Consider the following 16,556-nt stretch of genomic DNA (forward strand, 5'->3'; position numbering starts at 1 on the left):
GTGGTTGGCTGCTTAGAAATTAAGTGTTAACGAGCAGTTGGACAGGTGTACCTAATAAAGTGGCCGGTGAGTGTATATCTATGTCCTAAGGTAATTTTTATGAATCGTTCATATTGATCTAAAAGTCAAATACTAAGAAGACAGAAGGACTTTGGGCTTTAGGGATGGCAAACTGTTGGATGGACTGCCAGGTGAATTTATAGTCATGCATCGTTCCCAGAGGATCTATGCTGACTTAGGTGATCTCCTAACTTTTAAGATAAGATTGATTTATGTGGTCCCAAAGGACAATTGTCTTGGACTCATTCAGTATTTGCTGTTAAAGATAAAGTATGTACTATTTCTGCATTAAAATGTCTAAAAATAAATAAATAAATAAAAATAATGTGATCATACACACAGTACATCAACAGACTGCCACCAGCCAACAAATTGCACACTGCTCGTCATACGACACACCTGTAGCCATCATAAAGCATATGTGCGGTGAGGCATTTGTGATTTGTGCATGTGGGTAACGGAACATTGTTGCCAATAAATGCAGCACTTCCAGCCAAAGGCAGGAAAAACACTGCCAGCAAGTTAAAATGGACATAAACTATGCATATTTCAATACTCCTTGTGCAATAGACACGTGTTTTGGTAACTGCATATTAGATATATTTTTGACCGGAGTGAGCCCTTGTCTGTAGCCAACGCCAACTAGTTGGCCTTAATGTTTGCTCCAGACAATAAAGAAACATGAAATGCATCACTTTCTGTGACCACCACGTACTGCATACTGTCAATCTCCACAGCCTCTTGCAGGAGGAGCGTGCCCTCTGAATCCTGGAAAGAGTCGCCCTGAAAGTTTTAACATTTGACGCAAAAAAATAATCCTTGAAAAAATAATCAAAATAAAGTCTCCTGATCACAAACAAAGGCAGTATGGATATCTAACACCTTCTAAGAGTACTCCTATTTTTGGCCGCTACATTTCATTGTGACAGATGTAATCTTAACATTTTATTCAATTGCATTACTATCTGCAGTCTAAAAAAACCTGTTTATTAATTCCATGCTAATATAATTAGTTAATTAGGATTAATTAGGAATTAGGATAATTAGGAGAGGATGACCGGGGGTACTGGAGTTAGAGCACTGGAGCGTTTCTGTGGTCTCAGAGAGGAGATCATAACTTTCCTCCACAGCAGCAAAACAAAAAAGGCAGAAACACACTTAAGTTGCATACTGGACAACAACTTCATGGCCAAAGTCTGCTTCTTGAGCAACATATTCAAACACCTGAATGATCTAAATTTGGGACTACAAGGCAGAGACAAAATTGACATTAACCTTGAGGAACAGATGCGCACATTCCAAGTTAAACTGGACCTTTTCGGAACTGTTTTGAGCACAGGCCAAATGATGAATTTTCCGAAACTCAGCAAATGCATCTCATCCACTCCATAAATCACGGATGTGATGACAGATTTCATTGCGAGCCTGAAAAAGAACTTTGCTGGTCGATTGGATGGACTTGTTCTGCCCACAGAGGTGGCCGTTTTTGCCAGAGACCCGTTCACTGTTGCAATAAAAGGGGACTTATCCGCAGGAGCAAAGAAAGTGGTCCCTTCCATTGACGAGGGGAAATTCACACTGAAACTTGGTGACATGCAGGCATCTATAACCATGGTACAGGAACTTTGGACCAAAGGGCCCAGATCCGCGGAATCATATTTTGAATTGGGAGTGCTGACAAATTTCCAGTGACGTTTTCAGCCAAAGTAAACCACCACACACCTAACAGCATCCATCACAATTTATTTCACTGTATAGAGATTCAATTCATTATAAATAGCCTATCCAAGACAATAATTAGCATGCCATAGGCTACTGAACTGGAAACACCAGCAAATAATAGACTGGACTATTTTTTCAATTTATATTTGGTTAATTAACCAAATATAAATTTCTTTCTTACCCATAGGCCTACTGTCAAGAGAAAGACTCTTTATTAAAACAAAGGCACTTTGTCGTGTCAAAACAGTACTGAGGCTTCGATAATAAAACTGTAACACATGTAGGCTACACGTTCCACAAGCATGAAAACAAGAATAAAGTTCATAATACAAGACAGGACTAACTAGGTAATGCAGGATATGTAGGCACAAGGCGGCAACAATGGCACAGAATAGGCCTACTACAGGTTAAAAAAAACAGAGCCACTAAACACATCACTGAATTATATTAAATCAAATGAAAGTGAGGCAAGAAGTCAGTTCCAACACAAACATTGAAATCGTGAAATGCAGCCTAAAGTTTTTGTAGCACAGCAATAGCAAATTTAAAGCAGTAAAAGTTTAACTGTTGCTGAACAGTTGATGCTGATTTACTGCACAACGGCAGCAAAATAATAAACCAGCATTCTTACCTTGTGTTGCAGTTTTAACACAAAAAAAATCTCCAAAACGTCTACCAGGAAATGTGTAACCCGGAGGCTGCAGCACTGAGTTCCCTCTGCGGCTGCACGGCTGCTGCTAGCTCGGCTAACAACATTAGCTGCCTGGTCGTCTGTTGTTAGCAGGGTGCTCTGGGAGCGTGGAGGTGAGGTGCTGCTAGCTCGGCTAACAACATTAGCTGCCTGGTCGTCTGTTGATAGCGGATTGCTCTGGGAGTGTGGGGGTAAGGTGCTGCTAGCTTGGTTAACAACATTAGCTACCTGGTGGTTTGTTGCTAGCAGGTCGCTCTGGGAGTGTTGGAGTGAGGTGCTGCTAGCTTGGCTAACAACGTTAGCTACCTGGTGGTTTGTTGCCAACAGGTCGCTCTGGGAGTGTGGAGGTGGAGAGGCGCTGCTCCTGCTACTTCTTTCAGTTACAGTTGCTGAGTTTTCTGTCTCCCATCTTTTAGGCTTTTTAGCCTGTGGTTGATTTATAAAGAAATTCAAAATGCACTTTTGTTCCATTGCTAGCAAACTTCTGTACTGCTGACTCGCTGGGAAAGTTCCCACAACTCTCTTCACTCATTAGCGTCAGATTCATTCTAATCAAATTGTGTTTATCTCTTACTAACCAAATTTTAAAATGTATTATTTACACATTTTCTAATGAAAGGAATTAGATTTATATTAAAAATCAATTTATTAAAAAGGTTTATTTTTTAAATTATGGTTGTAGTGGTGTGTCTTTTTGTTAGTGGGTGCTGCAGCACCCTCCGCACCCCTAGGCCATGAAAGATCCTCACAGTGGAGACGGCGTGGACAGTTGTGCTCAACTATGTTAACATTTTAGAAATTGTAATATTTGTCTCTAATGATTTATTTTAACAGACACTGCACTAATTATATGAATGCTACTCGTTTTTGTTGGTCAAATTTAGTTTATTTTTCTTCTGAACTTCTTTATAGAATTTATTTTCCAAGAGCTGGGTAAAGTAGGAATCCCTTGTTCACTGAAATGAGGTTTGATTTTGACACAATCTCCAGTGTCAAGTTTGCTTAGCAACGATAGTAAAATGAGGGCAACTGATCAGACAGCCTTCATGTGAACCAGTAGTCATGCTACCGGGCCCTGTATATAAAGTTACACACCAACTGATCTGTCATAGCTTTTATGCGATAAGGATCCACAGCCAACCCCAATCAAGTTTCAGACTTGAAACCAAATACAAAAGTGTGCAAAAAGGTGAAAAGGTTACCATGTCACTGATAACTGTCCTGGGAAAATACCAGTAATGCCAAGAAAACTTTAACGCTTTAAAGAAAATTCAATTCGTCAGTTAACACACATTAAAAAGGCAGGATTTAATCTTGGGGAGCTGTTAGCTTGTATTTTGGTCTGGTTTCCAGGTTGTGTGTGAAATACAGGACTTCTACGCTACCACAGGAATCCGGTCAGCTCCACAGATTCAGACTAATTATTTGTTTTACTGTCTTTGGTAGTGACTGTTCTAATCTAAAGAAAACAAATGTCGTAATCAGGATCAAACAGTTTATTCCTTATTTTTTGGTTTACAAACAAAAGGCACCCATTGATTTTTTTTTTCACACATTGACAATGCCTGTGGCAAAAACTCCTTTTCCTTCTGAAAGAACACACCTATGCTCCTCATGCTTAAAGCAGAAGCAATGAAAAAAAAAAAAAAAAGTCACCTTGAGAACCACATGAACACATGAAAAAAATTAACATACTATAACAAGTCAACGCAAATAAACCTCAGAAAACAAACATTTTGTATAGTAGTACAGTTTAAGCATATGGACCCATTTTGTGTTGCCCATGTTAAATAGGAGCAACAGTTTTAGCAACAAAAACAAGCCAGAAAAGTTAAAAAAAAAAAAAAAAAGCTGCAGGTGATCAATACACACACCATTGAAGCTTAAACATTTGTAATCCAGGACACACACTACTAGACGTACATGTAAGTGTTTGAAGCTGCTATGGCCCAAGACACATGCAAGCACAACTGAAGATGAGCACATGGTCAAACGCTGCTTTTAACATTGTAGTGTGCCCGAGAAAAGGTAAAAGACAAGACAAATGTGCACAGGTAAACCTCATGTACGTTAGTAAAAGACTTATATGGCAAGAAGGATCAGTTGCTATGAAAACCCAGAGAAATTTATGCAAAAGAAAGAAGAAAAAAAGTCTTGCTCATGTTGTCAATTCTCGAACAAGCCAACATTTCTTGTATAAAAGACATTTCTTATGTAAGAAAACAGAATGATGAAGGCAACAGAATGGTCGAAGAGTTTAACAGCCGCTGGTTGTAAACAGCATTAGCACATGACAAATCCTACATATATTTACAGACCCAATTAAGGTTAAGTTAATGAACCAGTAACATGACAAACCCATGACCCATAAGAATTACTAAAGAGGAAAATACTAAAGTAACAAACCTTTCAAAAAGATGTTGGGCTACAGTTGGAGCTATTTGAAAAGAAGTGTACTAGCAGACCAATGAATAAAAGTCATGACATTGTATATCAACAAAATGTGTAAATCAGTAATAAAAAAGGTTTAAATGCACAAGCATAATGGAGAAAGAAACCCAAAGGTGACACCATTTCTCCTCAATTCCACCAGTATCCTCTACTGAGCTATGAGGCTGTTAGCCAAGAGGTTTTGGCAAAAACAGCATAAGACAAAATGACTTTTAGACATGACAAAAAAAAAAAAAAAAAAAATAGAAGAAACTTGATTTTCAAGATCTGCTGATGCAACAACAATCAGTTTGTAGGCACTGGATAAAGCCATTGTATTACAATCTGCATTGTGCTTGGTTGTAATTAGGGAACTAGCCACTGCAGTTCACTGGGGACACACAAGAGTTCATTGCTGTTAAGTTTTCAAGCAGGAAGAGTAAAAGACAGCCAATAACAACTCTTGGTGGGGCTCGGCTCAGTACGAGTGCGCTCCCTTCAGCCCCTGCAATGTCAACTTTCTCTTTACACCCAGCAGTCAGTGCAACTGTCTAATTGGTTGAAATGGCTTTGGTCTTGGCGGTGTGGTTTGAAGGGCAAGGCCGTTTGAACATGATTTCTAGGCGAGCCTGTCCCTGAACAAGACTCAACTGAGTCAATAGGGAATCATTCTTCAACTGCTGCCAACTAAACCTGCAAAACTGGCTCAGGTCGGAGTATCTGTTGTAAAACTGCTGTCACATGAAAACCCTAATCCTATGTATGATACATTTTGTAACAGGCTTTTAAAACATTTCAATAGACCTTAAGTAGCAGAAAATTTACAAGAACCACACAAAACATCAAGTGAGAAATAAAATCAATGAAAAGACAAGAGTGTTGAGTTATGTTTTCAGGTGAAAAATAACTTCCATAGCAGTTGGAGTACTTATTCTTCAATGAAAGATCACATAAGAGGAAGCTTCGACTGACTCAAAACCAGCTAAAGATTTGTGCAGCAGAGCATCATCCAACGCATAGCTTTGTTTTGCAGGCAGGAAGTCAGGCAAGCAGACAGACGAGATGGAGCAGGTATGGGTGCCCTGGAGCTTAAAGAAAGCAGCAGTAAAACTGGCACAGCACCCGACCCGGAAACAAAATAAGGGTGTGGGGTCCTGCTTCTTTAACTAGTCTGAGTGCTGCGAGTCTAAGCAATGTTCATTGTGAGATGAATCCATGCCCTCGGTTTTGTGAAATGCATGAGATCAGGTTAGACCCAAGATATGCAACATTTAGACTGCTGTGGACTCTCCAGGCTTCTCCAGTAGCTCGGTCTGTGTTCATGGGTTTAACGGTTCCATTAAATCCTTGAGTGTCAGGGGAAACACGGGGCCAGAAACAGACAGCATGGGAACATTTTAAGGGCTTTGAGCTCAGGAACCTCTAAACGTCCACTGCCAGGGTTTCTTCATTTCTTTGCCCCTTTGCCTCTACAAGGCTTATTATCTCATGGTGGAGGAAGCTCTGAAGTAGGAGAGGAATTTGAAGCAGAGGCTCACCACAAAGTACCAGATGTTTCTGGCCATCTGGGATCGGGCGATGAAGACACGCCAGATAAACACCACTAGGATGGTGTTGAAGGTATAGCGGATGTTCCTCAGCCTGGGGAAAACACAATCACAATTAAGTAAATTAAATAAAAATATTTATATTTAAAAAAAGCTGCAATTTTTTGTCTGCTAGTGTAAGTATATTTGGAACATGTATGTAATACTCAAGGCCAGGTTTCTTTACACAGACGCATCATATTTATTTCATGCCCTCTCTAATTCCTTGCAATCTTCTGGATGCTGAATTATTCACATGAGCTTTGTACAAACTGGGATTTACTGCCACTCCGACTGCACCATCCACTCAGAATAATAATCTGAAGAATAATTAGGCTGAAAAAACCCTCATATTCCGGACAAATGTAAAAGACATCAGACGTTAACGGAAAGATGAACTACAGTAATCTCAAGGATATTTCCTGGGGCACTGTAGTGCCTATTGCTTCTAATGCTTAGGATGGATTAAATGCAGAGATAGAATTTCATTACATTGTACAGTTTGTATTTGTCAAATACTGGGTAGAGGTTTACCCACTGTGTGATGACCTAGATGCCTACTCTCTACAGAGAATGGCAGCAGTCTATAAGAGCTCACCACATACAGCATGTGTCATTGTGTCTCTAGTGTTGGCAGAATAGCTGATTTGATTTCACTCTTACTTGTTGAGGTGTTTGCGTGCAGCAGGCAGGCCCGACAGCTCTTCATTGAGGACATATTTCTTGGTGCCCATACAGTAGCTTTCCATATACTCCGCCCAGTGGAGCTGACGCACATCAAAATTAAACACCTATAGAAATAAAAATGTTTTCAATTAATTTCAAAAAGCCAACTTTCCAGCAATTGACAAGTACAGTCTTCAAAAATGACATGCATTATGTGAGCTGTAACTTGATATTGATTTGGTGACTTATGGCTGGTATCAATAGGCATCAACAATGTAAATACTGTATATAATATTTTTTTATTTGTACCGTTTCAATATATGCATCATCTTGTATGTTATGTCTGTGAAAATCACTCTATAAATCCTAGGTGTGGGAATTATCAGATGCCTCCCGATACAATATCATCACGATACCATATTATCACGATTTTAAACATATTGCAATATATAACATTTCCCAACTTCTACATTTTTCCCAATTTCAAATGTCCCCAAAATGAAACTTTGTCAACAACTGTTTTATCTAAAAAAAAAGATACATTTCGTTTGTTCATATCAGTTCAATTTTATTGCTGCAAAATGCGATTGTCAAGCAGAAAAACTGACCAACACATTTGTAATAAAAGATCGATAAGTGGCGCCTGTGTCGATAAAGTATTGCCACTGAAAATATTGCGATACTATGCTGTATCGATTTCCCCCCACCCCTATTAAAATACATTTTACTTTAAAAAAAAAAAAAAAAAAAAAAAAAAAAAAAATGTTGAAAATGTGAGACTGTACAGAACAGAGAACGCTACAAATCTATATTAATCTAAATATACAAACTACATTTGAAATAAGAAAATGCAGATCAACAAGTGTCTACAGCAACAATCTACTGTATGCACCAGCTATGTAGGGGAGGGAGGGAGAGATCTATCTATCTGCTAAATGCTAATGTAGCATGCCAACAACAAACCAAACAATAAGTTATCACAGTGAGGAGCCTGCACTAAGTTTTGGCCCAGTTCAAACTCCAGTGGTGCCTTCCACTATAAGGGGAGAATTAAAACAGGATCATTGGCTGAGAGATGAAGGCCCAGTTGCACATTGCGTGTTGGATCAGTGAGGTGGATCAGGGAACAGTGAGGTGGTGTTACTGTTGGCAGGCTTTCAGTCAGCCCTCAGGGAAATAAAGATTATTAATCCCCAAGCAGCCTGCAGCTTTTTTGATGGGACAAAAGGCACTACAGTATTAACTAATTTCAAGAAATATTTTTAAAATGACAAACTTTAAAAACACTTCTCTGTACTTACCAATATAGTATTAGATTATTTTGTCATGAGATATGCTTTGGTCAAGAGAACTGACAATGTCTCATAGTAGTAAAACAAAAGCTCTTGTGTCAAAAGGACAAAGTAAAAAATCTCTCACTTTCCATCCACCAACATGCCCTCCACAAATGCAGATTCCTTCAGACAGTTATGAAAAACATCTCTGTTCACTTTAGATTGACGTCACTGTAAATGAATGACTCGCTATTGTAGCCAGCCTACTATCAGACAACAGCAGAGTGGTAAATCGGTCAACCAACTCTTCAGTGTATACACGTCTGTTGTATGGGGGGATGGACACGGACAATGAAAAGACAAAGCGTGAATAATTGGAGGAAAACCAAATTTCTTCCCCCCCCCCCCCATACAAAAAGATAACTGTAATTTGTGTCCTCCATACCTTCTTATCCTCTGGGCTCATCTGGGCAATCAGCATGCCAACATTGTCATTGTTCCACACCCAGGAGTGACTGGTGAAATACTCCAGGACCATCATGGCTTTGTGGAGGCGTGTGATTGTCTTCATCATTCTATGATGAGTGGGAAAAAAAAAAGAAAAAAAAAAGGAAGCAATAAAGGTGGTGGAAAAAGAAAATTGGAATGGATAAAAGGTGATGGTTGCATAGGGCCAGAGAAAAGTTGGCAAGATTGGCAAAACACAAGAAGGACAATGCAGAAGAGTTGCAAAACAGAGGAATGACACCGTAAGAGCATCAGAGGAGCGAGGCAGGGTAAATAGAGAAGGTGGTGGGATAAAGTGAGGTTGGTTGGACAGAGAGAGAAGGGTTGGCAGAGTATATGGGAGGAATTCAGCGTGATAAAGTTAGAGGAGGATCAATGGATGAAGAGCAGGACAGGGTTCCATTTTATTGGAAAGGAAGAGCAGAAACAGCGGTTAAATACTTGAAATAGAGGGATAAACATCAAAGATGGAGTAACACAAAAATGGTTTTTTTGCACATCTGTCAGGGCAACTTTAAATTTAGTCTCAACATCGATCATTTAACACTGTAAGACATGCATAAATAGTATTAAAAACTACAGGTTTTGCATTATATGTGTCATTACTTTCATAATAAAAAGATGTAATTGAGCAGATTTTAGTTAAACCCTTCAATCAATGGAATAGATTATCTGGAGAGCAACAAAATTAAATTTGAAATAGTTTTCATGGAATTTGAAATTTCAGTAGCACGACATGGCTTGACTAAGCTTTAACAGAAGGTGCTCACACTTTTGTACACCAGTTTTAGAATTGTATCATTAAACTGAAGTGCACACTGAACATGTTTTACAGTAGTGATTCAGATTTTTATTTAATTATATGATTAACTGTACAAATTGTCACAGCACTGCAATTTGTTAGGTCTGATTCTTCCGATGACAGTGACTGATAAAACTTAGTTGAAGACTAACTGGATTTGGCTTGTGTGCAGGCCAGGACAGACGTTCACGGTCAAGTGGACCTAAAATTTAGACGAGACAGATTATCTATTCTACCCAAAATTATTCAAAACAACAAAATTTATTCAGTTTGTCCCAGGGACAAAGACGTTCAATGTATACAATATTGCCATCCTGTTTACACAAGTGAATCCAGTCAACATACTTCATTTCTGTGTTAGTTCAGATTTAGGAGACCACATGATCATTCACAACTAGTAACCAGTGTTATGGTGAGTGCCGGGGTGGGAATGTAAGAACAGCAGTGCCCGTTATTGTGAGGGTTATACAAGGGTTTTAGAGTCTTCAAACTGCACAGTGTGTAATTTAGTGAGTTTTACACCTTATAGTTCAAGTTAACATTTAAGCTGCATAGTTGCAACAATTTCAAATTTGTTATGAATTTTTAAAAAAAAGGACTAAATCCATTGACAGTCCTGTTCTATTTAGGTCATTTTAAACATTTACACTAATCGAGGCAGATTGAAATGACTCTGGTTCCTCAAGTGAATGATTTAAAGGAAATGGCATGCATGTTGATCAGCACATAGAGGCAGAGATAGTAACTTACATTACAGCTGGTGACATACCCAATCAAATCAATCACACACCTAGAATGTGAACTAGCTACTCAGCCAAATTATTTCAGACAGCCAAACAACGAGTGAAATTCAATCATTAAAGATGTATCGTTTGGTAATGGTTTGCATGGCATTGGGTTTAAAGTTTGAAATACCTATAGCTTGTAGTAAAGAGAACACAAATGTTTATATCAAATAACATGCCTAGGGGTTGTAATCAGTGCAACATGAACGTTTTTTAAATAACCAAAAAGTACGCTGATGCTTCAGATGGGTGTCATGTTAACGGTATGGCTTGTTCACAAAAAGGAAGTCTTTGAAATTAAAAGAAAAATTAAAAAAAAAAAAAAGTCTTAAGAAGCACATTCTCAAAAACAGAGCAAAGCTGAAAACATGCTCCAATTTTAGCCAAATCTTGTTGTCATGACACTCTTCACTAAGTCCAGTTGAAGTACAGACACTGCAAACTTTGTTTCTTCAGCCCAAGACCCTTCCCTGTTCCCACCATCCCACATAACCTGTGGCTAGTGAGAAGAAAGAAGGAAGAAAAAAAACAAAAAAAACAAAAACACCATATGGGGGAGGGTGCGTTTGGGAAAGGTGGAGGCTGACTGGCGAAGGGGGGGTGGGGAAGTGCAGTGGGCAGTTGCAACCTTACCGGGGCTTGGAGCCTGTCAGCCTGAGATAGCCATCATAGATCAGGGCTGGCAGCGTGTGGCTGACAGTGGTCCAGTACTGATTAGTAAAGGAATTAGAGCGCAGATTGACATTGGGCCTTCTGAAGGCCTGCTCTAAAGGATTGGTCTTGAAGGTCATGTTTATACAGTACTCTGTAGAAGAGAGATACACATATGACAGGACATGGAGGACACAAGAGGATGAGAGGGAGGATGGTGTGCATTTCCTCCTTCAATTGATAATAGGCAAGATGGAGACCCTCTCTAATGGCGTTAGCACTGCTAGTCATAACAGCACAACATCAGAAGGGCTGCAGATTAACTATTTTAATTTAAAAAATAAATTAAAATTAAAAGCAAAAGACCTGGTTTATTTCACTGACAATTCAGCAGTTAGCAGGTTTTTCAATAGGCCAGCACTTAGGTTGGGTTTCCAAATGAATCTTCAGACCATGACCGCCTTAGTCCATTTATGAGCTGGACTGAGATGACCTTAGTACTGACATTTTGGGAACTCAACTGAGAATACAAACATTGCAAAGAGCAAGACGTAAAGAGTGCAGAACCCATTAGTAATCCCCAGTATGTGAAGGAGAGCAGCTGGGTTATACATTCTTCAACAACAAAACGGCACACAAGCATCATGTAACACCTCAGCATAGCAGCTACAACATTAGGCTACTACGAGAATAGGGACAGGTTCAAAGCAGCAGAGATGTGTGTTTGCATGTGTGAGGGGGGGTGTTGAAACAACAAGTGCGGCAAGTCCGGGTCGGCGATTAGGTTACCTGGGCTCTCGTCCAATCAGCCTGAGGTACAGATCATAGAGGAAGGCCGGAGCCTTGTGGCTCACGGCGATCCAGTACTGATTGATTAGGTGATTGGATGTGAGATTAACATTGGGCCGACGAAAGGCCTGCTCAAGGGGATTCCTCTTGAATGTGGATATTACATGGTACTCTAAGAAACAGAAGGTTGTTCAACACAAGTCATCAATCAGTAGTTATACTTATTTTTGAATGCCTAACTGCTGGCAAAGTAAATCTTGTCACAACTTTTCATAAACTGAAAATACATCTCATAGACTGATGTTACCTTGATTTACTGCAGCTAACCCAAATGTTAGTATGTTACAATTTGTGTACCTCACAGAATAAACAAAACAAACAGCAATGCAATAGGATGCTAATCCAATACAAAACTACCCGTTTAAAGTACTGCTTTAGGTTAATGTTAAAATGCCTATTGAGTGAGGTTTCTCTGATGTTTACATTAAATACTTGAGCTTTACAAAGTCATTAATTATTTTAATTTTACCAACATTGTCTAATTGTAGCTATTCTGGAGCTTGTAGTCATGACATTTATTTCCCTCAGCAGATTGAGCCTTGTTTTCATAGAATTGCAGATGTTCAAGTCAACAACTGAAGCCATTGTCAATAATCAACGTTGAACCTTGTTGGGCAAACTATCTCCTGTGGAAGAATGATAGGGTAGATATCTCCAGAATGGCAAAAAACAAAAAGGACAGGACTGTTGAATGATGTGGGTTTTTTGTCAGTTTCTGTCTAACCCCTAAAGATAATAAAAACCAGGAGCTGCGCAACACAAGTTTTGAGGCTGACAAAGGATGCAAACTTTAAAATGTTTTTTTTTTTTTTTTTAAGATAAATCTTGGGTCTACCTGTGATTCAATTTCATTCTCGGTATCCAAATTGCAACAAGAGGACTTATGGCTGCACCAAAGTGCTTACAAATCAAACTTGTGGGATACATCATTGTACAGTAAAAACTACGTTTTACTCCAAACCATAACATTTTAAAACAATCCAGTATTTCTGTATTACAATTTCTGTATAGTAGTTCAGGACTGACTGACTGACTATCATTCATCTGTATGTAGTTTTTAAAGGACAAGAAGTGTGATTGGTTAAAATGTCTGTGGGAAATGTTCATCAATCACCTGTGTGCTAACAAAAATAAAAGGGTGGGATTCACTCTAAAAATACTCCATTTTGATCCAGTTCATAACCACAACTCATGAGCTCTTGGTTTGGGTGTGGCAGGCAGTGGATCAGATTGCAATCAGAATATGTCATTAGACACGCTTTTACAGAGACTGTTTATGCAACATTGGACGCATCTTACCAACTTCCCCCCAGTGAAATGGGTTGATCCCACCGGTTGTGCAGTTGTAAACAAGGATGTTTTTGGACCTGTAAAAGAAGGAATAGTCCAGAGAAAATCAACTGAATTTTACTTTCAAATAACGGTCAACATTTTTATACAACTTAACAAGAAGATGCATGTGAGAAGGCATGATCAAACCTGTTGAGTGCCTGTGATCCAGAGTACCAAGCTGCAGCCAGCGTGGCATTGATGACCACATCCACAGGCACCAGGTCAGCCACCGCGTCATTAGACGCTCTCATTGTACGCAGGATCCCCTTACCAGCCTAGAGAAAGCGTAAGAAAGACCTCTATTGCATGGTGTTGCTATATGCCAACAGTTACATCCTCAATTTTACTAAAAGGCGGCAATGTATAATCCACATTTTGCCGTTTAGTTGTGAAAATTAGGTCTTGCACTTTGATCTGACAAGCTAGACTAAAGTAAATTTAGATTTAATCTACAACATCACTTTTTACTCACGGTGCACTTATCCACCTGTTTATAAAGGCTCAGAGTCTAGTCCCGATTATTTACCAATTGTGTCAATAGAGCATTTCAAGTAAGATGTCTGTCATTTAAAGAAGTTCAAGCTCCAGGAGATTACACATCTCAGAATTGGGGCCCAATAAGACCACTGCATTTGTACATTAACCTTCCTGATTCAGCTTTGTGTCAAATAGATGACGAAGAAAAAAGTATTGGTTAAAAACAACAGACAGGCTCTCATTACTGAAGGTAGACCACCTAAACTGTTTGTCAATACTTACTGCAATGAATATTCCACTTGGTCCATTGTAGTTGTCAATCCAACCCTGAAAGAGCAGTCAGTTGAAAAGGAGCATTTAATTAGTAGTGACATGATAGGGTCCATTAATCGACATTAGTTTCCGCTTGTGCATAAATCTTGCCCATTACCTTTGAAGCATTTGAACAACATAACTTAAGAGATTATAACATAACAGATTTTAAATTTTCAGACCAGTAACTATAGTGGAATAAATGTCAAATTACTTAATTTGCTTGTCATAATTACTCGAACAAAAGGAACTGCTTGCTTATCTTTAGCAACAAATTCTTATATGCTTTAACCTGTTACAATCAGTGCATGGGGTCATTTTAATGCAACCCTAAACGCTATATTTTAGCTTTTTCCTTCAACATGGTTAACAATGCCACAAAAAGAGCCATGAGATGGCAGACAGGTTTTGAATTTCTCCAAATGTATGAAGTAGGGGCGCCTGGGTAGCTCACCTAGTAGAGAGCTCACCCATGTACAGAGGCTTAGCTCTCGACGCAGTGGCCGTAGGTTTTGTTTCCGATTTGCGGCCCTTTGCTGCATGTCATTCCCCTTCTCTCTTTCACATCTAAGCTGTCCTATCACAAATAAAAGGCTAAAATGCTCCCCCAAAAAGAAACTTAAATAAATAAATAATGCACAACGGAGCCCACATGCTCTTTTTCTTTGTCGTATGTTTACATAACTCATTCGCAGGGCAGGCAAAACGTTGCCACAACAGTGACTTCAGGGAGGCAGAAAGGTTTCTCAGTTCATTTTTTTCCTTTGCCAACTCCTGTAGTGGATATGGCGTGTGGAAAAATCAAGCTGCAGGCTACCGGCAAGATAACATTACTGTCTTAGCTGCATGCTATCAGCTGGTTAGCTACTTTTCCATTTTGATGTCATTCAGACATGCCAAGTAGTAATCCAGGATTCAGCAGATTGTTTTTTTTGTGACAGATTTGGTGTTTGGATTTGGCAAAATCTTTACCACTGGACTCTGTATTCAGCCGAACCACAAAACTCTGGATCCTGTGCATCCCATTTCAAATGTCAAAATAAATACAAAAAACCTTATTTTTAAAATCAGTTCAATTTAAAATTGAATGAAGCTCTCCAAAAACTGAAATGTAATTGGTGTTGAGATCTTGCCAACTGTCCCACCAATTAATCTGGGTTGCAATAAACAACTGAAAAAGTAATGCATACTACTAGCCTAAATCACTCACTGGGAAGGGTTCTTTCCAGCTGGCTCCAACTATGGAGGGCCTGACAATGGCAATGTTGAGGTCTCCAGCCTCCTGCTGCACCATATACTCAGCCAAGGCTTTGGTGTAGGTGTAGGTGTTGGGACGTTTCCCGATCAGCTTGGGTGTCAGAGCAGTCACCAGCTCCTCATCCATCCAGCTGGACAAAGAGAGAAAAAATAAGTCTCATATGATACATTTAACCACCAAACGTAAGGGAAATTGTGTGTCTTCAACCCTGTGAAACAAAGACTAAGATTTTACATCCATGCCAATTGCTCTGTGAGGCTGAACTTGGCACAGCGGTGCTTTAAGCTAAATGCTAACTTCCGCATGAATGTTTGTACAAAATGTGTGGAAATCCATTTAGTAGATGTTGATATTCCAGGTGTGAAGACTTTGATATGCTGGTGGCACTAGAGGAAATGTCAGGGAATCACCAAACTCATTAGAATTTATCTTCTAGGAACTATACGCATGTGTAGCACATTTTTTGGCAATTTATTCAGAACAGAAATGTCAGTAACACTATTGTAACAATTTACGCTACTCTTACAATAGATGAATGTGGATTACACTTAAACCCAGTCTTGCCATTTTCACGCAGTAGTGTAAGCATCAAAGCTAGGGTGGCATTTAACAAGTAGTTCTCATCTACACGTAACGCACATGTCACGTATGCATGTTTGATATTGAAGCCAGCGCGGCCGGGTGCTCAACCTTCTACTTTGTGAGTAGGGCTGCACAATTAATTTTAATCACGATCGTGATTTTGGCTTCACACGATCAAATTTGCGTAATAGAGTGATATTTTAAATGAGTCATTCCGTTATAGAACAGAGTTTTTTTCCAAGCCAATCTACCGCTCCATAAACCACTGTCCGATCCTGTGCCATTCGGAGTTGTTCCCTGCAACGCACAGCTTAGTTCCTAGATGTGGACAGTCACAGAGGACAGAGTAACGTGAGCAGTCGTCACAAGGTTTACCAGTAAACACAACATTTTGTCCAGTCTGTTTTGTTTTTCAGACAACAGCAGTGACCAGTGTTAGTTTTTGTCTGTTAGCTCACAGTGCGACTAACATTTTCTCTCTAGGTCACACAGGTGCACCTAATGTCCTCACATCCGCTGCCTCTCCACAAACGAAGCAATGTGACACACACACACACACACACACACACACA

At 39.4% G+C, this 16,556-nt stretch overlaps 1 protein-coding gene across 2 annotated transcripts in view; it reads right to left on the bottom strand.

The window, feature by feature from the left end:
• Positions 1-3,943: 3,943 nt before the first annotated feature.
• The window catches only part of far1 (fatty acyl CoA reductase 1), a 28,876-nt gene continuing 16,263 nt past the window's right edge, over positions 3,944-16,556 (bottom strand). The window contains exons 6-13 of one of the 2 annotated variants that reach the window (XM_034878395.1): positions 15,355-15,532; positions 14,115-14,159; positions 13,503-13,630; positions 13,323-13,390; positions 11,157-11,328; positions 8,875-9,004; positions 7,153-7,280; positions 3,944-6,544 (exon numbers count right to left, since the gene is read on the bottom strand). In XM_034878395.1, coding sequence (XP_034734286.1) covers positions 6,385-6,544; positions 7,153-7,280; positions 8,875-9,004; positions 11,157-11,328; positions 13,323-13,390; positions 13,503-13,630; positions 14,115-14,159; positions 15,355-15,532 — 1,009 coding nt within the window. In that variant the 3' untranslated portion in view covers positions 3,944-6,384. Of the gene's footprint in view, positions 6,545-7,152; positions 7,281-8,874; positions 9,005-11,156; positions 11,329-11,963; positions 12,136-13,322; positions 13,391-13,502; positions 13,631-14,114; positions 14,160-15,354; positions 15,533-16,556 lie in introns of both variants that reach the window. The other variant, XM_034878394.1, reaches the window with a different exon arrangement.

Source organism: Etheostoma cragini, chromosome 8 (genome assembly GCF_013103735.1).
Source record: "Etheostoma cragini isolate CJK2018 chromosome 8, CSU_Ecrag_1.0, whole genome shotgun sequence".
Taxonomy (NCBI): domain Eukaryota; kingdom Metazoa; phylum Chordata; class Actinopteri; order Perciformes; family Percidae; genus Etheostoma; species Etheostoma cragini.